Source organism: Symsagittifera roscoffensis, chromosome 10 (assembly GCF_963678635.1).
Source record: "Symsagittifera roscoffensis chromosome 10, txSymRosc1.1, whole genome shotgun sequence".
Taxonomy (NCBI): Eukaryota; Metazoa; Xenacoelomorpha; order Acoela; family Convolutidae; genus Symsagittifera; species Symsagittifera roscoffensis.
This window is the reverse complement of record NC_087071.1, coordinates 33439728-33464831: the sequence shown is the minus strand read 5'-3', so window position 1 is coordinate 33464831 and position 25104 is coordinate 33439728. Positions and strand designations below refer to the sequence as shown.

Genomic DNA, 25104 nt, shown 5'->3' with positions numbered 1-25104 from the left:
GAGGTAAGATGGTGCTGTAAGACTTGCGAGAGGTAGGATTTCAGCGAGGGCTAAGATGGGGCTCTCGCTTTTGAAGTTACAGCCGACCAGTTGGATGAAAACCCAATTTTGCTCAACTGACCTATCAAACTGTCAGAAAAAAAAACATACTTCTCAGATACACCAGGAAGTTGTAATGACGGACGTCGACCAAAGGAAGAGACCGAACGTTGTGAATTCATGCAGCTGACGGTGTACTCGAAATCTCCGAGGAAAATATTCAGCAGATTTAAGTCTTCTTTTGTCAGAAGGCTTTAACGAGGTGATACCTTTTGGCCTCCAACAATTATCTGAACTGGGAAATCTGTTCGGCATTTGTTGCATTTCACTTTAAATAAAATGAAGTTATTTTCAATTAAATAGTATCTTGGGTTATCTCAACAATTGATTCCTGTTTTCTGTGGTACAAGTGTCTTCAGGAAACCAAACAATGGTTGCCTGCGTACGGGTGGTGGGGTCGCAATATCCTTGATCATTCTTACAAGGCAAGCGAACTCCTTGATATTATGGTGTATCATCTCTTAAATCACGTGTTAGACGTACTTTTTCCATGGCTGGCTTTGCGATTGATTTTTGCACCTACGGAAAATCATATGCTTCGATGGCTGCAAATCATCCAATAAACATTTTAACAAGTTTTCAAACTTGACGTAGTTTGCCATTTGCTATGGTGAAAATTAATGTACATTTTTTCTTTGCTTTTTATGGCAATTTATGGCACATTTTTATTCATTCGGTTGTTAAAAAGCTTATGGTTTTTTTGCTTTACTGGTTTGATATATTTGTTATACAAGCTTAAATAATTAAAACTAGCCTCCAGAAAACATTGAATTCCTAAAAAAAATCAATCTCTGAAAAATTTAAATACCATTCCATTGTTTGTTCAATTCGCTCAAGACATGAAAGTATGGTCATACTCTTTCTTTTAAACAAGAAACGGTCTATGCTTAGACAAGCCTGTTATTATACAGTTTCTTAGATCTTTTTCGATTCGCAGAAACAGAAATCATTTTAAATTTTAATAGCGATTCTTTTGATCGCTTGATAAAGTTATTACCGATTCTGCTTTGCCTGACAGCTGGTCTTCTGTTTTTTATTGTAAGTTTTTGCTGACGTCAATAATTAATTTTTCATATTTACCAGCAGTTTTATAGTGATGCAAATGTTTTTCAGCAGTTTTATGGCTCGCATTTACTTTTTACCAAAGTAGTTTTCAAACTAGTTGTGTTCATGAATAAGTGTGTAAAGTGCTTTCAATATTTATTGTAACTTTATTCATTGGTTCAGTCAAGTCAAACCACCAAAAGTCTTTTACATAATCTTGCTTTTGCTTACGTGACTGATTATTGAGTTATAAAATTCAGAAAATGAAACTGAGGTAAAAAAAAAAACTTGACAAGATGCTGAGCGCCAGCAACCGTCAGATTATGAGTTGCCGATCCGGGATGTCCTTGGCTAGTTTGGTCTATCTGGCAACATCAGTGATATTGTTTTCTGCTTCGACAGTTCAAAGTTGTGACGTGAGCACGACTGTCTGCCTCGTCAATGGCTCCATCTCTTTCCCGCCGGCATCCGGAACGCCCTCCAATGTTTTGGTGGACACTGAGCCTGATTTCGGACTTGCGATGTCCATCTACTTGGAGGAGATAGTTAAGGGCTTCTTCAAGTTCGTCTTCCCTGCTGGACTTCCATGGGGTAAGCTAAAACTCAACTACTTTCTCGACAACGTCTACCCGGGCGAGGCCCGCGACATATATTTCAACTCCCCCCCCCCGCCCCCCGGTTGAGGTTCTTGACTCCATGATTCGACAGACCTTGGACTTTTCTCTTTGCAACTTTTCTCTGACCTGGACTTTTTGACTTCACCGGACATAATTCGACTTTGCTCGATTTTGTTCGCGTCACACAACTTTGTCAATTTTGTTCGAAACTTTTCGGTTATAGCTGACTATGTTCAGTTTTAGCACGCGGGTCGAGGTCGTGATTTTATGTCCAAATCCCACAAGTTTTTGATACCATTAGCAGAAACATCAGGTCTCAGAGAGTTGCTATGTCTCAGAAAAATATAAATAACTATCGGCAAAAGTGTGAGGAATGAAACCTCAGCCCGAGTTTGTTGGTAGTGTCGATGTTAATTCCGCGACCAAAAATCAGTAGTTTGAACAGAGTATTAAGTCACAGACAAAAGCTGGAAGTACCGTCCGTATCTTGGTCGCAATGGTCGAAAAATTAATCGTGTCTATAATGTTGTGCCAAGAATAACTAACTGATAAAAACTCCACAAAACTGTGGCCAATGCGTTTTTTAGAAAAGAAGACTGATACACAAAAAATATGAAGAAAAATGTACAAAAACTCCTTCTGGCTCAGAACATCCAAAATGTGTGAAGTAGCCGACAAGTTTAGCTAGCCAGGTTTTCAGATCCATTCATTCATGTAATGATCATACAGTAACATCCGATTGTGTAGTAAGACTACTAAGCTTTTTACTTTTTAGTTACATTGTCTGGAATTTTTTAAGCAATTTTTTAACAAAAAAAAATATTGAGCAGAAAGATTAAAAAGATGGAAACGGAACAGAAGTATTTCTCTAAAAACCCTTGATACAGTTTTTAAATTTGTACGAAATTCGTATGATAACATTTTTTCAAGGTCGCCGTATAAGAAATTGTATGATAAGCTTTTTTTATGGATGTCAACTGGGTAGCTCTGAAAAATCGCAGGTTTATCTATGCAACGATAATTAACGGTGGGACTTCAACCAGGGCTCAAAAACAATCAATGCAGAAATGAATCGAAATGAATAATTTAATTTTCGATGCCAGATTTTAGCCATTTCATATATTCATATAGCACTTTGCAGTTTAAAAATTATTGCCAAAAATCAGTTGCAATGGAAAATATTACAAATTTATTTTCAGTTTTCTCATACTAGTGGATCGTCGAGAATTTTGGAAAAACATAAAAGACTGCACTCGAAAATAAGGTCGAGCGCAGTTGCAACATAATTCGAGAGTATTCAAAAATATTTCCAGCAAAGTCTCAGAAATGTGAAAAAAAGTCATAAAATTGTCTTTCAATTGCGTTTTTTCTTCTTTAGTTTCCAATTTCTACTTTGTCTGAACCGGTTATTAGTGATTAATTTCACCTGGAAAAACAAATCTAGTTTTAATTTCTACGTTTTCAATAACTTCGGTTGTTTTTATTTTTTTGCCGCTCAGAAAAATTAATAAAAATTGTTCTTGTAAAAACTTGTATTTTTGGTTTGTATTTTTTTTCGATAAATAATAACGATTTATTTTGCTTCAATCATTTTTATTTTGACATTAGGTCTGGTTTAAAATCATTTTTAGTAACTCTGCCGTAAAATCAAGTTTACGACCAAGCCGTAAAATGGAAAGCTCCTAACAGATAGATACAGATTTACATACATCATAGATTATAATTTATTATGTTTAACCTTCCTTAAATAGACTCAGTCGTGCAGGTCTGGAATTACCAATTTTAAATCGCCCTTTTGTGAAGTTGCCAAATTAAGTCGCGCCTGTCTAAAATTCCCAATTTTGGGTGGCTACGGTCGTACAATGCTGATTTAAAAAGTCCGGACGAAACGCGTAAGAATTGAAATGTGAAACGCTTATTAATTAAATTGGGTTGACTTTTGACAAAAGATGATAAAAAACTGTCTAAGAACTTTGGCAGCTCGAGTAGGGTGGAAAACTGTTGTTTTGGAAAACCCGGACCCAACATTTTACCCCAAAAATGGAACAAATTTGGCTCTTAAAGTCAATAAAAATTTACACCAAAATAAATTATTGAGAAAACAAGGGGCGGATCTAAGATTTTATCGAAGGGGAGGCGGACTTTCAAAAAAATTTCGGACATTTGGTCGACTTTTTTTTTAGGTCGACCAAATTGATTTTCTGAGGCGTTCTTAGGTAGTTTTTGTATAAATTTGACCAAAAAATTGCATTTTTTCGGCGTGCCCTCCCCCTCAAAAAATAGTTTATATTGGAAAACTTCAGAAAGTTTTTAGGCTACCTTCTTAAAGAAAGATATCTCAAAATAGTGCAAAGGAGGACCCTTTGGGTCGGCAGGGGGTCGAATCCCTGAAGAAGGGAGCGCCTCCGGTTAAATCTGCTACTGGGTAAATCTATATCACAGTGAGCTTCTTACATGGTTCAACATAATTGAAGAGTATAATGTCCAAAGAAGAGATTATACCTTTCCTAAAATTTTTTGTTCTGCCTAAAAAATTTTTGAGGTGCAGCCGTTGTGCCGCCGTTTTTTGGGGGTAATCTGTTGGCCCCGATTATTGCAAGAAAAATTGCACTATTTAAAATCTGCTAAAAATCTACTTATTTTTTTCTCCTTCTTGTCTCCGAGTTGACCTCCATACATCTAAATGATTATCATACAATTCCATATGTCAAGTGCGTGTAAAAACATTTGTCATACAATTTTCATAAAATTCCCAAAAATGGTTGAAAAAAGATTTATTTCTGTGGCTGTTTGGTTCTAATAAAACAGTCTGGTAATAGAAAACCGAAGTTTTCGTTTTTTGAAAAAAATGCTTATCATACAATTCCCATATATAGAAACTGTATTACTGCCATTTTTTTTGATGGCGACAAAAAATTATGAAAGTGGTTTTGAAATTGCCACAATTTTATTTTTTTTATCCGCAAATTGGATTTTGTATTCAAGCTAAAATTTCTATAAAATTTTTTTTTGTGCTTGCAATTTAACTTTTTGTGCGCATAACGTAGTCCTGGATACATTGATGTTGGATTTTTTCCTTTTCGCTGAATAATTTTTTTTCAAAAACGCTGAAAATTCCCATTTTTTATATGGCATGCTTATGTATGCCTTGATCAATGTCTGACAATTTGAAAACCCAAAAACTTAAAATAATCATCTTTGAAAAGTTTTAACAAATTTCAAAAGTTTGTTACTTTCGTTATATCTTTTGCGAAAAACTGCGTAAAGAAAATTCAGGGCATATTCTATGGCTTGTACATGCAAGACCGTCCAACCTTGGGTGCTTTGAGTAAACGAAGATCTTTGTCACTTGAGTTAAGTTACAAACACAATCCAAAATTTTTCAGAAATTAAATTTAGAAACAAGAAATTAACTTTTAGAAAAACAAGAAAAACACCTATCCTACAATTTCCATATATGGAAAAATGCTTATCATAGAGTTTTCATACAATTTTCTGAACGTATGGAATTGTATGAAATTGTATGACAAGAATTTTCTCATATATGGAAATTGTATGAAAAGAAGTTTTGGTCAACCCGGTTAGTCAGCCCAACGATCATGGCTACACCTTAATCATGCACAAAAAGATGCAGTTATAGCCCGCCCTCTTTTGATAGTATTACAACAAGACTAAGAATTTTTTAAGTCATAATCATAAAAACAGCTCTTACATAGCTCAACACTTGCTCAACACTTACTCATTTACTCAATGTCCGAAGAAGAGATTACACCTTTCCTCAGTTTTTTTGTTCTGCCTAAGAAACTTTTGAGGTGCAGCCGTTGTACAGCCGTTTTTGGGGTAATCTGTCGGGTCCGAATATAGCAAGACAAGTTGCACTATTTTAAATCTGCTAAAAATCTATACAAATTTTTCTCTTTCTTTTCTATTATTTGCGGTCAAACCAATTTGAGTAAAACGCGTTTTAAGTTTCAAGTTTTTTTAAAATTTTACTCCTGATATTTTGAATCAGCTTTGTAAATTCTTTCTGAAACAAGCTGTAGTTTTAATTGTTCCGGCTTTTTTAATTCAGAAAGCGTTTGACTGAATCTGCAATTTTTGATGCGGAGAACTGATGATACGTATCTGATGCTGAAACACCTGCGGCATTTAGCAAACTGAGCTGTTAATTGCTGCTTTTATTGTAATTATACATTTAAGTTTTTTCATTTACGGCATGTTTTTGATTTGTGTGTTTATGGCGCTTCTGCTCTAAAGCGAAACGTTTTTTAAATGTTGCAACAGAAAAGGAAAAACTTTGTGACAAAACGCGACAAACAAGAAAAACGGAGCAAGATATGTTTTATTCTTCCTCAGTGATCAAATGTTTCAGAAAATGTAACTTTCTTTTTCATAAAATTTGAGAAGAGCGGAAGGTTTTAAAAATAGTTTATATTTCTTTTTGATGGGGGGTTCCTTGGGTCAAAGTACCCATATTCTTTTTGGGAAACTGGAGGTGGTTAGCGTTGACCTTAAATGCGCACAAGGCAACTCAACTAGTCTACAACGACAACACTGCAATTAGTAAAGACATACCGATACATCGGTAGATGTCTTGACTATATGATAACCAGGGCATCCGCTTACAATTCACAAAATAAAAAGTTTTATCTAGTAATGGTCATGATAGTGTGTGTTTGTTTTTTGTTCAGACGGCATTGGCGCCATGGCACAGACGTTCCTGGGCACTGACAGCAACGAAACTTTACTTGCAGATCCAAGGTAAGATCAAAACCCATTTCTAACGCTGTACTCATAAGTTGTAAGTTAATGAGCAATTCTAATAAAAACTTGAGAAGATGTCTGCTACAAAAAAAATCAGACCAGAAAAACCTTACATAGTTAAACGGAAAAAAAATTAAATCATCATAGGTGGACCAAAAATGCTTGTCATAAAGTTTTGATACTTGGAAAAAGACTTATCATACAATTTCGTACATTCCATTCGTACAGAAAATTGTGAGAAACTCTACGACAAGCTTTTTTCAAATATGAAAATTGTGCGACAAGCATTTTTCTATAAATCAACACATTATTGTTTATAGTGTTGGCCAAATGTTTTTGCATTTTCTCTGAAAACACCAAACGGAAGGGTTTTCGCACATGAGAAACATCAAGGGTTGAGCGAAAAATCTCACAGATCAAAATCATCTAAAATTATAATTATGAATAAGGTTTCATAATTCCTTCAGAAATTTTTGAAAAAAAAAAAACAGGAACGTGTGTCTATGGCTGGAAAATATTTTGTCAAAATTTACTACACAACAATGGCGGCCTGATCTTTGTAGGACTAATTGAAGAACATTTCACATATAAAGGCATTTAAAATTTCTAGTTGTGACTCGCGCAAAAAATCTATGTCGATTTTGTTTTTCTTTTGTATGAAAAAATCAGCCTGTATTACGTTACTAAGTTATAGATAATTATAACAAAACTTTTGATATGTAAATTTTTTGTCAATAAATGCTTATTTCAGCTTGAAAATGATATTGTGACTAACAATTGAGAAAAAAATTACTGAAATTTGAACTTTCTTCTGCAGCAAAGTAAAAGTTGTTTATCATACAATTTTCATATTGTTAGTTGTATGATAAAAAATTTTACCAAGCATTTCGTGTAGTAAACTGTTTGACAAGCGTTTCTCTTGCATGGAATTGTATGATAGACAACTTTTGTGCATGAAGGTCATACTTGAATACAAAAAACCAAATAAATATTAGAAATTATAGAATAATAAAAAAAACTTTTTGTGTAATTTTTTTTAATTAAATTATATCTAAAAATTGTTCTAATAATGAGCATTATGATTAAAGCGTTTTATTTTGTAAAATTAAATTCAAAAAAAAATTTTTTATAGCTATCAAAAATTATTAACAAGAGTTGCCGGTTGCTCTTTAAATAGCACAGAATAGTCCGACCAGAAAAAAAAAACATATTTTCTCAATTTAGAGTCTTTTCATGTATGTAGTCTGATGATAACTTTACAAACACGTAGCAATTTAGTGAATTCGGCAAACACCTTTACATTTCTTTTTTTTAAAATAGCCAAAAATATGATATATGAGTAAATATTTTAAAAGATAAGTCTGTAAACAAACTTTACATTTAATGAAACCAATTAAAATTAGCCTAATTTGGAAACTTTATAGATAACGAAGGTTACTCGATCTCTTTACTCGTTCAAAAATATACGAAAAATCAAAATTTCAAACCGGTTTTTATCGACGTTGGCAAAAAAATGTTGGCAAGTTTTTAATGTCGTTTCAATTACGACTGCAAGGGTTTCATGGGACCAGGGCTCCGTTCTATGTCTCTTTGGCGATTATTGGACTCCATTATTGATGTATTATAACTTATGACGAGGAGAGACCGGGTTTGAGATTATCAATAAAATTTTCAAGTACCGGTTTGTTGATTATTGAGATAAATTATAACTTTACATTGATTCAATCAACTTTTTTCTTAAGTCCTGTCTCTAATTATTATGTAATATTTAATTATAAGGTGAATTGTTTTAATCACATTTTCAATTTTTTTTAGCCTGGCTGACAAGAAAGGGGATCCATCATACATACTGGAGGAAACACAGACGGTATTTCAATATTTTTTTAAATACAACTTAAAAAAGCCCCATTTGTTTCAACCCGAACAAGCAACCTCATTTTTTGCAGATGTACATTTTCATATATTTTAAGGCCCCCACCCTTAGCAGTGATTTTTGTATTTCGAGGGGTCTATAATCTAGTGATGGAAGAAAACTATAGTGGGAAAGACTCAATTATCATTCATTGAAGTTACTCAAGACCCCTTTCGAAAAAAAATAGGCTGGTAGGGCAAAATTAAAACCAAAAAGTAGCACCAAAAGTGAAGACTAATTCGAAGTAACGGAGAGTGTTTCTATCTCTGATGTTTCTGAAAGAGGAAACAAAACGTATCTCAATGATTCTTTTCATTCACAATGATTTTTTCATAAACCAGGGTCAACTTCAAAAGAAATACTATCCTTAAGATCTTAAGTACAATTAACGATAGGAAACTGAACGCCCCCTAGTACGCCCCCCCACCCCTAACTTTGGCATTATAGAATAAATTTGTAATGAGTTTCTTTAGTTGTCGGAACACATCATTAGAATAAAATAGTAATGTGTTTCATTAGTTCATTAGAGTCGGAACACAGCATTAGGATAGAATAGTATTGTGTTTCATTAGTTGTCGGAACACGACATAGATTGTTTCAGCTGTTGTCGGACAACTACAGCAGCTACATAGTGTTCACAGTGATCGTGACCTTGAGTCTGCTCTTCGTTTTCTGCTGTCCACTTGTCAGCTGCTGCTTCTGCATCTGCAGGTGCTGCTGCAACAAGTGTGGTGCCCAGAAGAGACAGAAGAACCCCACCACTGTATGCTGTGTCGTTCTCCTCGTGGGAACCATACTCGGAATGGTGCTGGCCGGGTAAGTAGAATACTTTGAACAGACTACTGGATAGGTAGCTAGATGGCTTTATGGGTGTTCTTCCAAGATGGATTGTTTTTTTGTTATGAGTTGTATAAATAATAGTCGAGTATACTCCCTATAATAAACATATTTATTATTGATAATAAAGATTTAACTAACTACCCCTTCGGCTACCCCTCACCCATAAAGATCAATCGCTTACGATTTATGATTTTCTAACAAAAGTTTTTTGGACTGGAGTCTTAATGATCTAGAGTTTGAAAAAGTATATATTAATAATTTCTTTTTTTTTCTACAATTTTTATCATAAATTAAAGAAGTCGCAAGCTTTCTAACACTCTTTAATTACGATTGTCAACAGTTTAGGTTTGAAATGTGCTAAAAACTTTAGGTGTTTTTGGTGTTTTTCAACAGTTTAGTTTTAAAACTTTCTAAAAAAAATTTCTCGCTAAATTTATATTTTTCATGTAATTTTTTTCTCAGATAACAATTTTCAGTTAGTATTTCATTTTTTTTGAATAGTTTGGGTGGGGCCATGTTGACTGCAACGAACAATCAGATCACTGAAGATATACCAGACAAGGCCTTCGAGTTCCCACAAGACAGCATTCAAACCATCGGTGACTGGGTCAACAACGTCATTTCAGTCAGTAGATTACAATCTAAATACTCAGACAAACTACTTTCTTCAAGAATTTGTTATTAATGAATTTTATGTGAGCGAAAAAAAAAGATCGAAAGAGTTTGCTCACTGCGTGTTGTGCCGAGTCGAACATTAGAGTCTTTTATGTTTTACACGAAGAGAATTTCTTAGATACGACTGTTAATTCATCAAATAAGAGTCGTAACTAAGAAGCCCCCTTGATATATAAGAAAAAAGATCTTTTTAATTTTTGAAACATAAAATTCACATTGACATGGCACAAAACGTAGTGTGCAGACCCTTTGGGTCTTTTTTACTCACATAAGAGTTCGGGTGATTGCCTGAGACCCGGCCTGAGGTACGCTACCCATGCTGAGACCGATTTGGGCAGCCGAAATAGACTTTCTGTGACCGAAGTTCTATACTCCAGCAAGAGGCTTGAGTCGCTCAAAGTCGCAAAATGGGTCACGCAAAGTTGCAACATGAACCGCGCGCAACTTGAGTCCCACAAAACAAAATTTTTGAGCAGTTTTAGAAACCAAATTGTTGTCCGTTTTATTTTGCTCACATAGGCACAATAAAGATGCAAATTACAAAATAGTCAAATGTACTTTTAAGGATCAGCTAGCTAGTCCAACATATTTTGTCATGTACAAGACTGCCATACATGGTCTCAAAATAAAAAATAAACAAACATTTTGGGCAAATTCGTCACAAAAAAAAAGCTAGAAAACAATTTTGATGATTAGAAGATCACAGTGTCACAATTTTGAAACAGTTTATCTGGTTAATTTTCGGTTGAACTTATATGGAACCCGCATCCAGTTTCAAACGTCAATAATCGATTATATTATGATTATAGTACCAGTCTTACTGAAACTGAGAAAAAACTGATTTTAATCAATTCACAATTAATTATAATCTCTCTTTTCAAAATCAAATAATTATCGATTAAAAGACATTTCAATCGATTTTAAGCAATTATTAATCCATCTTTTTTTCGAGACTATTATAATCAATTTAATTGATCATTTTTAATCGAATTTCTAATTTATTTGTTTTGCAGAAAAAATCCATTATAATCGATTATAATTTCTTTTGTTTGTCAATTTTGTCTTCGTTATCATTATAATGAGTTATAGGTCGTTCAAACATCTAGATTTGGCGCTTATAATAAATATAATTTTGATATAAGTACAATTGTAATTGTAATATAATCGATTATTTTCTCGTTTTACTGAGTGCGGGAAAGTTGTGAAATCTGTCACTCATTCCAGAATAAGACAAAAATGGTACTTTATTTGGATCTCTTTAACTATTCTACCCATTTTTCTCAGGGGGAAAAAGATTCATTACTATGGTACAAAATTCACATATCGTAACGGTTGAACTAATTCTGTATACGTGTGGCAATTTTTTACTAGTAACATTGATGGGATGAATTGGAAGATCCACGTACTTGATCTATGTTTTTGCATGGCACTTTGCTGACTTTTTCAGGACATGTTTGACACTGGGACTTTGATGTTCTCCAATGTGACTGACATCATTATTGCCGACATGCAAGGCAAGTCATTTTCAATCACTATCGCAATGATGACAAAGGCTTTCAAGGTCACACTATATTCTTAAGATGCCATCACTCCCCCTATTAGTACAATATTCATTTTTAACCTTTTACTATTAAAAATACAACTTAAATGTTTTAAAATAGTATTAGTAGAGCACCCCCCCCCCCCCTAAATGCCCTACTGGTGGGCAATTTCATTGTTTGTGATTTCCCCGGATCTCACAAAAACGCCTCTCAGAAGGTTCTCCTAAAATTAGTCTTCATTCAGTTATGGTTCGTCACAAATCTGACCTACACAAAAAGCTTTTAAGTATACAATATCTGAAAACTTGAATTAACATCGCCGCCGAAATCGATGAACAGGTGCTATCGAATAGAGTATACAAGAAAATCAATCTACTTTTCTTTTGAGAAAACAAAGCTGGGAAGATGAGACTAAATAAATGATTAAGATGAAAGAAATGAGATCCAATAAGCCGATGTAGTAAAAAAAGCCAAAAAACTTTGAATCGATTTAATCATGCATCTGTCCATGCTTGATCCAAGTTATTACCAATCGAGGTTGGGCTGAAAACTATCTCTGAGTTCAGGAACAGCATTCCCGGGTTGACCAAAATGTGCAACCATACGTCGCACCATGCATGGTTCATGGAAACCATGAAAAATTGCCGACGTATTTTTATGTTAAAATAACACACTTTCCATGCATGGCGCGACGTATGGTTGCACATTTTTTTATTATAGGAGCTTCAAATTAGACAATATTGATACTTTTACCAGGGCTGTTGATAATTTATATGTCACCATGGATGCTTGCAATGTATGGTTACAATGGTATCATGGATGGCGCGACTTATGGTTACTATGGTACCATGCATGGCGCGACGTATGGATACCATGGAAACATATATTTGGCGCGACGTACGATTAACAAAGAACCATATTTGGCGCGACATAGAAACTGAATAAACAAATAATTTCAATATTCTCGTGGGTTTCCAAAAAATGCTCTGAACGACCTCAAAGACGTTGGTAGTAAAAATCTTTTTCCGCCGTTCAGAGCAAAATTTTGGTTCCCAAGCAAAGCCATTATTATCCGATGAAAAAATAAATACCTGTAATGCAGAAAACTTTACCTGATGACGCCGGAAAACATACTTGGTGATGGCTGAATAACTGTTTCAAAAAACTGTCTAAAACAAAACAAGCATTTCAGAAACATGAAAAAAATTATCAATAAACAAAACAACATAATAATCATCAACGAAACAATTCAACGCAGAGGCATGGAATTGTATGATAAGCATTTTCAGTGTATGGAGGTCAACACGGGTTGCATTAGCTTTTGCTTCAAATTAAGCGAAGTCTCACTTCTAGGTTTGTGCGGAATTACTTACTAGTAACATACTAGTAAGTTAAATAAGGCTTATTACTAGTAAATTGAACCAAAATAAAATTTTTGTAAAAATGAGGCTCAATTATCAGTCGAAAGAGCAGATAAACTTGTTTTCATATACTGCAACGCTGCTTTACTTGATAATATTGATCATAATAATTATTTAGCGGATTTTTAGTTCGTGTAAAAGAATAGTCTTCAAAGCTGCTAGTTTTCAAGCAGACCTTGAGTTTTTGAAACATACTAGTAAGTTAAAGTAATTTAAAAAATGATAACTTTCTAGTAACTTACTTGTAAACGAAATTTACTTACAAGTAACTGCCCCCCTTCTCACTTTACACTTTTCTTTTTCAAAGAAGTGTTGTCTGAATATCCCACAACTTGATTTTGAGACAGTAATTAACTACATATTCACTATCTAGTCCCCGTCAAATAATATCAAAAATTTCGCCCATATTTGAACAAAAGAGCCCAACAAAATCAGAGCAATTAAAAAACGAACAGTGTTTTAATTGTAAAAGTACAATGTTTAAGAAGCCAATTCAGCCCTGATTGTTTAAATGAAACCAACAATCGCAATGATGAAGAAGGCATGGTGATGCAAAAAGCGAAATAGTTACTACTTTGGTCAAAAAATACTGCCCTGACGGGTTCATCCCACAAAGATCGTCATCGCTGTATCATTTACAATTCTTTTTATGAAAATGATTTTCAAGTGTTTTTGCTTCGCAGGTTCAATGCTTCTTTCAGCATGATTTACAGCAGTCAATTAGAACCAGTACTGTTTATTATTATGAAAGTAGCGCTGCGCTGATCATTGAATTGATTTAGCACTGAAATTTGCTTTAAGTTAACAATACTTTGAATTTTGATTAGATTACAAGCAATAATTTTTTATAGGGAACAGTAGTGAGACAATGTATGGTAAATTGTTCAAAGAAGACTGCAAATCCTAAGCTAAAATTGATGAATAACCAAAAAACGAGCCCACACAAAAAAAAACAGTGGCCCTTGAATTGATCCGGTATTTCAGTTTCTAATCTTATTTTCAAAACAAATTTATTTTGGATCGATGCGCGGGCTAGTCTTAAGAATAGACATCATGAAATTCTTATACGTTTTAAAAGATATGGGTGTATTAATTTCCAGAATGAAAAAAATAATTACCCTGCTTTAAACTTTTTTATGTGAATTTGTTTGGTTTAAAAACGGCCTATGTGATGTCCAAATTTCAGTTTAATTTTTCCCAAACTCAATCGGTACCTGAAAAACGCTAAATGAAGCTTTCAAAGTTTCGATCGGTAAATTTTGTGCAGATTTTTTAGGAAGTTTTTGCTTTTACTTGCCCGCTTTATTCCTTTTCTCAACGTCGATCTAATCATGCTTGAAGAGGCTCAAAAAAAATAGCAAGGTTGAAAAAACAACAGAATACGAAACAAATTTTCCGTTTCTTTTCGTGGTCAAAACCAGTAGCGGATTTAGGAGGAGGGGGGAGGGCGTAGCGGCGGGGGCGGTAGGCCCCTCCCCCCTCAGGGATTTGACCCTCTGGCGCCTTCAGAAAACTTTTGGGTCCTTATACCAAAAATGGATATCTCAAACTAGTTCAAAGATGGGACCCTTTGGGTCGGCAGGGGGTCGAATTCTTGAGAGAAAAAGGCGTCCCCCCCCCCCGCCGCACCTAATTTCGCCCCTTGATTCAATTCGTATTTTGCAGAAGCGGGAGATCAGATTTTCCAGCCGATCATAGACTGGCTGGAGGATTCGCTGGCCTCAGAGTTTGCTGCCGTCGACACAGGTGACGTTGAGTTTTGTAAACTATTCTGATTAGATAAACACCCAAACCGCCTGCACTAAGTTATACGTTGCATTTTTTTAGCAAATTTTTGCAAATTTTTCGTCTTGAGACAATTTTTTCTGATTAACAAGTCAATGGCAGAAGGAATCTTTTATCACTCGGATCGAAGTGCCAGGACTCATGTCCAGACTTTGAAAGTCGCGCCGGATCGGAATCCAGACTCACATTGCATATACCTTCTTCAATCTGGAAGGTCTGGATATGTAGTCGCTGGTTGACGCGTGATCTCAATTTTTGTACATGTGTATGTGTATGTGGATGTTTGTATTGTAGCCATGGCGGACTACAGCAACTACTCTGGGATAATGGACTCACTTTATGATGACATATACTACGGGCGAAGCACTCAGCCTGAGAACATGAAGGAGATTAGCAATGCCCTGGCTGCTATCAGTGCTGCTCTTGGTGGGGATGCCACATGTATGGGAGATGCACCTTGCAGTAATGTCATAGCAGAGATCGACAAACACATCATAGACGTAAGCTAATCTCCGCGTTTGTTAGAGCGGTCCAGGTGAACAATTTTCCCCCTAAACAATTTAGGGGGGAGATTGGTCACTTATAGTTAAAAATATATGTGGGTCGTTGAGAACAATCAGATTTGAGCATAACGCATGCAGGCCACTTACTGCTTGAATTTGTCATTTAACTTCAGGGGGATTGTTCACTTGGTCTATATAGGGGGAGATTGTTTACATGGGCCAATACAGCATTTAGGCGACGAAGAGGAGGGGGCATATTATCAACAGTTCTTCTTAAAACTAGTTGAAACGTTTTTTCAACGCTTTGTTTGTATTGTATTCTGAAGTGAAAAGTTTTAGTATGGAGCGTCTAGCATGCAAACGAGCTAATATGTCGAATATATAACTGCAAGCAATTTTTATGATGCTTAGGACAGTACTTACACCGGTGCATACACGGAAACACCTGTGTCAGGGCCAAGCATAGCGTCTGGTTTCAACTCTTCCCTACTTCTCCAAGATGTAAGTGCTCAGTGCTGCTTCAGTTTTATCGTCTTTCAACTCATTGGGTTGGGGGCTATTCTCATGCGCGAAGAACCGAACGCGAAAAAATTCTCAACCAATCAACGCCCTTTAAAATGTCCGAAACTGTTTGATTCATTGCTCATTTTTTTTCGAAATATTGAATACTGAGCTCTGATTGGTTGAAAAAAAAATCGCGATTTTGGCCATTCGCACATGAGTGATTATCTCCGTTGGCCTTAATACTTTTGTGAACAATGAATTGCGACCACTGGAGAAGCGGAGGCAACTGAGCCAGAGCTTGTCCAAATAAAGTTCAAACTATCCAGGCGTCAATCTTTACAAAATAAGGGCATACGATATCAAATGACTTCTGAAGTTATAAGTTTAGAACTGTATAAAATTTTTGAATTAATGATTTGGGAGATCATTAAAAAACAAAAGAAAACAACTCAGAAAAGTTTACAGTTCGCTGAACTGTTTTATTATAACATAAAGCAACTTCCTGTTTTAGGCTCTTACAAGGGCGGGCGATACTCTGAACAACCTTACGGAGTCCCAATTGGATGGTTAGGTTCTGCTGAACAATTTATCAATTAGCCAGAAAAAAACATAAATTGGAATAGAGTTTATTTTCCAAAAGTTTTTTTTGACCTGCTTAATTTCCTTAGCTCTCGAGCAAATGATGAAAACTACAATTTCAAATTTGACGGATGTCTTGGATGAAGCTCGGGATGGAATAACTGACACCGTAAGTTAAACCTTCCAAGCTCTTCTAATATACAACAACAAGTTTCACTGAAATCAAAAGCGACTAGCTGGTCATTTATAAAAAGTATTTGATTAAGGCTAGCTTCTACTGGATATATTTTTAATTATCAAATTTATTGTAACTACTTACCTTGGAAGTTCAATAATCCTATTTTTCAATGGTTTTTGAAATAGTGAAAAATCGATTGAGCTGCGAAAAATTCTGAAAAAAGCTTGAATCACATTACGAGGCCAAACTTTGCTCTGGATAGGCGCACAATGTTGTGTCTGTATGTTCCTGGGTTCCAGAGACAAGTCATTAAACGTGTTCCAAAATGTAAGTAGATTTCACATACAAAATTTCAGTGGATTCCGCGTACAAATAGCTGTAAGGCAAATTTTGTCGGCACTTGATTTTGTTACGGATTCCGCAGCGAGCGAATATAGGTAGTCGTACCGGGTTCTGCAAATGTAAGCGGATTCCGCTTAAATTTTGGGGATTCCGCTTACAGTTTGCGGAATCCGCTCACAATTTGCGAAATCCGCTGACAATTTGCGGATTCCACTTATAGTTGCGGATTCCGCGACATCTTACTTAAGCTTACTAAACACATATATTATTCTTTGCCATGGGTTCCACAAACTGGTTCCGGATTCCACACATTTGTTGCAAAGTTTGACTGTTTTTGGAGTTATTTTAAGCAAAACAGTGTTTCAGCTATTTGTCAGTAGAACCCAAAAACAACAGAGAAGTGTTGCGCGACAAATTGGGATTCCGCGACAAATTTGACTTTTGCTTGTTGCGGAAATCCGCTTACAATTCAAAAAATGCATAGTTTGGTTTTTGAAAAAAGCTTGAAAGTAGTGGGGAGTTCTGAAAAAACATCCAAAGTGAAAAAAGAGCTTGAAAAAAGCCAAAAAGTAGTAAGAAGTTGCAAAAAAAGTTTTGTTTTTTCTTATAAATAGTCACTGACTTTCAAAGATGGAAAATCTTCTAAAAGAAAAAAGAAGATGCCCTGATTAAACGTGGTACTGAATAAACATGAATGACCTGAATAAACATGAACACCCTGAATAAAAATGAATAAATAAGTTTCTGGGGTTATAGCAATTAGCATGTGTGCCTATTAGCATACGATAATTGTTATGATTGGATGTGCATTCAGATGAAAAACAACTTAGCCTAAAATTTCAAATAATTTCGAAAACCAAATGATTTGTTAAGGATTTAAGAATTCAATTTTCGCCTAATTAAATGTTCGGATAAATACACTCTGATATAAATGCAAAGTTGAGTAAACAAAAGCGGATCTTCAAACTGTTTTATTTTACATGGGCATGCCAATCGGCACACATGCTAATAGGCCGGTCCCGTGTTACTGATCATATAGCAGTTACTTTCCATTTTTGAGATTAAGTGTAATCTGTCAAAAAGGACGTTTTTGTTTTGATTGCAGATCAACAAGTCGTTGTCCACTCTCACCGATTCTCTGGATGACATCAGAGAAGACTCAGCCGAGTACGACGACTACAGGTACATTCCTGGAATGCCACTAAATGTTAAAGTTGAATTGAGGAGGCTTAAAGAAAGCACTCATCGTCATATGTTTTGCATCAGAACCTCTTTCGATGGCTTTTTGACCTGTTTTTTTTTCTTCAAATTTTTGGTTTAAAAAAAGTCTCTATTGTGTTCTGAAAGTGCTGGGAAAATCAACTTGATCAAGCTAAGAAAAGTTCGACAAAGTTGTTGAAACATCCCCCTCGAAAAAATCCCAGATCCGCCATTGCACATAACATAATTATGAGTGAATATTGACTACTTTCTTGATTTGTCACATATGTTTATGCCCAAAATTTGACTTACAATGATTATTTTTTTGTAGTTTTGTTGCATATTTTTGAGATAAAAATTCTGGTTTATTTTGACATTTTTCTTGATTTTTTACATATGTTTATGAACGAAATCTGATTTACAATGATGATTTTCTAAATTTTTGTGGCATATTTTGAGCGCAAAAATTGATTTTTAGCAATATTTTTCTCTATTTAATACATTGGTTTTTGCACAATATCTGATTCACATAGATAGTTTTTTGATAATTTTATTGCATATTTTATGCCCAAACTTTTGTTTATATTGATGACTTTCATGATTTTATTGCATTTTTGTGACTGAATCTTGTTTATATCGATGATTTTTTTGATTTGTGTCGTTTACTTACAATTCAACTTTTGTTTCGAGTTTTTAAACAGCATGCTACTAATATTTAAAATTAAACCATTTTTTAGACAATTTAATCGACTTTTTTGGGTCCTTAGAAAATTAGAAAATGCATTACAATCGATTATAATCAATTTTATACAGATTCTATACAGATACTATACAGATTTTATACCGCAAAAAAATCCATTTCCAGACTAAAAATCCGTTTTTCTGAACTGTATAAAATCCCTATGTTATCCATTTTAGTGTCTAATTGGGTTACATACAATCGATGTTTTACTGGTATAAAATCTGTATAAAAATCGATTATAATCGATTGCAATCTTATTTTTGCCAATGCGCGAAGAATTTTGGTCAAAATATTCATTGTTCTTTCTTAGAGTTTTATTGAGAAATAATAGTGCAATCTTCCAAACTCATACGAAAGATCGAATTTTTCAGTTTTTTTTTTGCTTTGATAGTGCCGACAAAACAAACCTGACCTTGTTGTAATTAATGTTTTCTGGTTCTGCTGAACAGGAAAGGAGTGGGTGCGATCCCTATGGCCCCTGCAGCACTGGTTTTCTTCACTGTGCTCCTGGGTCTCATTCTCGGAGGCGCCGGCTTCAAAAAACACACGGAACCCCACGAAAGATCATCCCTCTCCAACGGTGGTGGAAAGTGCATCTGTTTGTGAGTACAATCAATGCAGAGGCTCTTCAAAGGATGCTGTGATAGGCGATTGGTATTTCAAAAATTCAAAAACTGTGACGATCTTTCAGGACTTGCATAGATTGATTTTTCAAAGCTTTTCACAAACATTATTTTGGAAAAATTTTTGAAGAAAAAACCGGCCAAAAATGCCGCTTTTCTTATATTTTTAGAAAATTTCAACCAAAATGGAGCCAAAAAAGAACCTTAAAAACTGATGTTGTGGTGAGGGGTTCGAGGAATCTCCGAGAGGAATATTTTTTCTACTTCCTATTGGTCAGAAAATGTAAAATGGCATCTATTGAATTTAGAATTCAGAAACAAAATTCATATTGCTCGGATAATTAGCAAAGACAATATTTATGCCGTTAGCCACTGGAGATTTTTTATCAGATTTGGAGTTAAACTACTAAACTATTTTTCTTGAAAACGATTTTTTTATGCTTGACAAAGGACTGCTTTTTAACGGGAAGATCTTGATTGAGAGCTATCAGAAGGCTATTTTTAACTTTTATCATAATTGGTCATAATAAGCTTACTTTAGTGATGCTTCAAACATCATTACGCCCACAAACCCCCCTTCCCCTCCTAAACCGTATATGCTTAACCGCTCTCTAAATACACTACCTGGATGTGAGAGTGTGTTCTGTGTTCTAGGGGATCAGTGTGCTCGTTTCTGTTCGTGTGGTTCTACATGATTGGCTTCATATTCCCCCTTCTCATTTTCTCAACCCCCCTCATGATCTGCCAGGGTCTCCAGTCCAACGAGATCATCGAAAATGTAAGTATACATGAATTGTGTCCTATTCGTCCAACACTTCCATCTAGTTAATTATCCCTCCCCAACTCAAAACTCTTTGCGTAAAACCCACTTATTCAAATAATTAATCAAATCCGTTTGTTACTGATAAAAACTTTTGCTTAGAATCAGTTTAAAATTACCACCTTGACGGGCGAGCTTGAATTTTGCCTCAAGTTTGTTTAATTAACTCGACCGACTAAAACTTTTTGCAGTCAATTTTTTACTCTCCAAAGAACAGTTTTGCACAAAAAAAAGACAGTAGCATTAAAAGGTTAAAAACGAGAAAAAAGCAAGTGACGACCCGTAGCGTTTATAAAAAACGACAATTCACAAAGAGTGAGAATGGCAGACGGCAATTAGAAGCAATCTGAATTACCCTCACCCAGTTTCAAGCGTTAATAATTGATTATATTACGATTTTAGTACCAGTCTTACTAAGTTGAGAAACATACGATTTTAATCAATTAAGAATCGATTATAATCTCTCTTTTTAAGATCAAGTTATAATTAATTATAATCCATTATAATCGATTATAATGGATAATTTATTCGTCCATTTTTCGATACAGTTATAATCAATTACAATTGATTATAATCCATTATTTTTATTCAAACTTCTAATTCAATAGTTTTGCACAAAAATACATTATAATTGATTATAAGTGATTATAGTCTTTTTTTGTTTGTCCATTTTATTTTAGAAATTGCATCTAAATTGCTTATATTTTATGCTTTTTGTAAACTTTGGTTTCTATGAAAAATGAGAAAATTCTAAATTTTTCCAATCAATTAAAATTTACAAGGTTCTTTTTTCATTTCTTCTCCATTTAAGTTCTTTTGTGATGCATATTTTTAACTTTTTAACCACCAAAACATTATCAAACTGATTTAGTTTCATGATTGATTCTGAAGATTTATTTTTCATCTACCGCGGGAATCTTTCCACTAATATGAAGAATCTCAATGAAATTTTTGTTTCGAGGTAAAACTTTGTGTTCAGATGAACCAAAGTGTTCAAGAGGTCTCTCTTTTAACGATTTTCTTATTGACACAAAAACAATAAATCATAAGATATAATTCGAATATAGTTTTGATCTGAAACAAATTGGTGAAATAAGAGATTATAATCGATTATAATTGATTCTAAGGGTTTTTTCTAAGAACTATAATCAATTATAAACGAATAAAAGAGATTATAATCTCTTGGAATATATCACGATTATAATCAGATATAAATCTTTTAAACATCTAATTTTGGTAATTATAATCAAATATAATTGTCAAAAAATCATCATAAAAATCCGTTATAATCGATTATTTACGCCTAAACTCGGATGCGGGTAATAATAAAATCTTTCAATTTAAATAAGGAAGAAATTTGACATTGCATCTGAGAGAATGAAGACTCACGAGGGGATAAAATTTTTGTTCAGCTCCAGTTTGTTTTGAATTGAATGAGATAATTAACACTAAAATAAGAGCATGTGGAAATAAGTAGCTCTTAAGAATATTTTGTTTCGCCAATTTTGCTTCTTTCACTTCTTGCTTTTTATTTTATGATTCTTATTTTTGTTGATTCTAATACACCCTTGAACTTTGTCATCAGCAAGCGTGGCAAACAGCAGTTTTTCCATTGAAGGCGATCCATTTAAACTGGGCCGCCATATAAATTCATGAATAAATTTACCAGGAAATGCTTAAAAAAAAAATCTGCGCATGTGTTATTACTATCACCTAACATTAAAGACTGCTCGTATCAAGGCAAAGCCCTGAATTTTTCTACTGCCCTTTTAGGTCTATGGAACATTAGTAACACGAAAAAATTAGAAGTAATAAAATGAAGAAAAAAACAATTAAATTTGAGATTTTTTGAAAAAATCATCCCACCACAGGCCAAATGAAGTACAAAGTGATAGATTTCGCTCCTAGTAATGGCAAATGAGCAAATGGCAAATGAGCTTCTTTCAACCAATTTGGGTTGATTTCTAAGATGGATTAAATCTTCGCACACGCATTAATAGGTCGAAATGTATCGCGCGATACTTGTTCCAGTTTGGCCAGAATGGCTATCTTTAAACCCCCATAACTCTACAAAAAAAGGTTACAGGTGAAATATCTTTTCATTTTAAGCTCTAAACAACAATTCTTTTTTGAATGATATTTTAAAAATTTGTCAAAAATGGCTAGTTAAAAAGTCGAATTTTGTCAGAAGAAAAAAAACCGACCCCGAGCACAAATATACTGTTACTTTCGTAAATCCATTATTAAACATAAAACAGAACAATTTCACAAAGTATTTCTTATGTGGAAGAAGTCCTCTAGCAAAAACAAATTTTAGCAGCTAATTAAAAATCATTCTCAGCACTTTTTTTATCATGATGACAAAGTACCAGCAGTAGTTATCGTTAAAAAATACCAGAAACAGACCACATTCGCTATCTTAGATTTTATCTCGTTCGAAGATTTTACAAGATTGTAATTTTTTCGTATGAGAAAGCTGTAAGATATGTAAAAAACCCTATAATTCGTATAAAAAACCTGGATCTCTTTAACTATATCCTGCTTTTTTGCAAAATAGATTTTCGTTGCTATAGGCATAAAATTCTCATATGCTTAACCGTTGATTTATTTCTTTATAGGGGGATATTTGTTTCTAGGTACCCAAGAGGAGCTATAGTTAAATATATCCGAAAATCTAAAATAGGGGAATATTTTGTAAGATATTTGATCAATCCGGATCTCCCATATCTTAATTAAACTAATTTTCACTTCAGATAATAGACAGGCCTTACTTTCTGGATGGGGAGAATGAGTACTACCTTGCTAAATTGATTCTGGGGAACAGTTCAATCGAATTGTCTATCGCAACAGTTATGAGGTGAGATGATCATAGTTTCAACCGACTACCTTAAGATGTTCAGTTCTCATTAGTTAGAGGTCAGCTCTTACTAGTCAGAGGTCAGCTCTTATTAGTTAGAGGTCAGCTCTTATTAGTTAGAAGTCAGCTCTTAATAATTTGATTGTGAAAAACTGATCTGTAAACTAAAACTGAAAAAAGAACACTTCTCGTATCAGGGAAAACCTTTTTTAACCATATGGAAAAGTGCTCGCTTTCAAAAAAGTGATAAATTATTCAAAAAATCGAAATAAAAATTCAAAAAAAAAGATTTTTCTTCGGTATACTATCCCCCTACTTGCTTTGCGAAAAATAAAGTGATATATTTAGCATATAGCATAGTATTAAATAGAACAAAAAGCAAGCATCAATTCAGTTTGGAACAATTTCTAACACGGATTAATTCTCCGCTTAAGCGTTATTAACAAGAAATATATCGCGCGCTTTTTTCCCGAAAAATGGCAATCCTTAAAACCCCAAATCGTTACAAAAAAATTGGAGAACGTTTTTTTTACGAACGAGCTTAAAACAACAATATTTTTCCGATGAAAGAAATTTTGTCCAAAATTGCCAGTCAAATAGTCGAAATTTGTCAGGAGAAAAAACATCGCACCGAGTACAAATAATCCGACACTTTCTTTCTTCAAAAGTCGGAACAATAAACCCATCGCGCGAATCCATCATCTAAAAGACAGATTGCGCAAAAAATTTGCCAACCAATTTGAGCTCAGTATTCAAAAGTTCAAAAGAACTAGTAAAAAAACTCAGCCAGGGTGATTGTTTGAGTTGATTCGTTTTTGTTCCGACTTTCAAATAAGCACGGTTTTTTTATTTTTTGGGTGATTTTATATTCAACTTTCAATTTTCTACCAACATTTTTTGATGGAAATTTCTGTAATTTCTAAAAAATATTTTGTTTTACCCGTACCCAACAAACGGTTCTTATCTGGATGGAAATTTATATAGATAATCTCACCTAATTTTGTATAGAGAAACAATTTATTTCTCATGTAAAAAAAATGTTTATACAGTTTCTGAGAAGCGTAACCAGGAATCAGTTCACTGCTCAAACGCAATGGGATAAACATGATTCGAGTAAACACAAAAGCCGTAGCAAAACAAACTTACTAAAACTAAATCTGTTTATCTATTTGATTGTATGTGGCCTGTGATATCCGATGCGGTATCGAGTGAAAACTAATTGTAATTCAATAATGCATTCTGATATATTGAACTTTGTTTTCTCTTCCCTTTTCTTTGTGTCTTTTGATTAGTTACTGAGAGATAGATCAAAATTGAAAACTCTGAACTCTCAACTAAGTTTCAATGTCACAACACACTGTGACCTTGAGTACACATGAAATTATTAACTATAGCACCGCAGGTTGGTAGTACATAACATAACTCAATTACTGCTATTGCAGTAGCAGTATGACACACCCCCTCGGTAAAAATAATTTATTCAACATATATGGAATAATTTATATTAAAAAGAGTTTAATACACTCAGTTCACAAGAAAATTTTTGGGTTACTTGAAAGATTAGTTCATGATCTTCCATTTCAGTTTTCTTCCAGCTCTATTTTCCAGCTCGGATTCCAGTCCACTCCTTCATCCAGCGTCGCATAACCAAATTTCCGCCTGAATAAGTGTCGTTCTAACATTTTCATTTTCGATTATACAGGCCTATCTTTTCGTTCCTTGAAATCCCTTAGTCTTCTACGGTATTCTTGAAGTGCCGTCTTGAGTAGTGCCCCCTGTCAAATTCTCTGAAATCTCTTTAATGGAGTGTTTTATTGGATTACCAAAACGTTTGTTTGTCTGGAGCTTCGCCTGACACTCGACTCCTCCGCACTTGACTCGTCGGAGAATCCTTGCGGCTGTTCAAATGCTGCATCTCTTTCCGAAATTGGTTGTGGAATTCCTCTGATATCGTCCGCGACTCTTCGAACCCCACGTTTTAGCAATTGGTCTGCGAATTTCTCCCATTCAGCTGGTGCCAAATTTCGATTTTGAAATGTATCGAATATGTCCTCCGGA

General features: G+C 34.4%; 1 protein-coding gene across 2 annotated transcripts in view; it reads left to right on the top strand.

Moving 5' to 3' along the window:
- The first annotated feature begins 847 nt into the window (after positions 1-847).
- The window catches only part of LOC134855140 (prominin-1-like), a 44925-nt gene continuing 20668 nt past the window's right edge, over positions 848-25104 (top strand). The window contains exons 1-15 of one of the 2 annotated variants that reach the window (XM_063871556.1): positions 848-1734; positions 6452-6521; positions 8340-8391; positions 9038-9252; positions 9778-9901; positions 11399-11465; positions 14579-14659; positions 14993-15198; positions 15613-15702; positions 16217-16271; positions 16374-16453; positions 17910-17986; positions 19196-19348; positions 20024-20147; positions 22943-23046. In XM_063871556.1, the coding sequence (XP_063727626.1) occupies positions 1440-1734; positions 6452-6521; positions 8340-8391; positions 9038-9252; positions 9778-9901; positions 11399-11465; positions 14579-14659; positions 14993-15198; positions 15613-15702; positions 16217-16271; positions 16374-16453; positions 17910-17986; positions 19196-19348; positions 20024-20147; positions 22943-23046 (1793 nt within the window). In that variant the 5' untranslated portion in view covers positions 848-1439. The remainder of the gene's footprint in view (positions 1735-6451; positions 6522-8339; positions 8392-9037; positions 9253-9777; positions 9902-11398; positions 11466-14578; positions 14660-14992; positions 15199-15612; positions 15703-16216; positions 16272-16373; positions 16454-17909; positions 17987-19195; positions 19349-20023; positions 20148-22942; positions 23047-25104) is intronic. The other variant, XM_063871555.1, reaches the window with a different exon arrangement.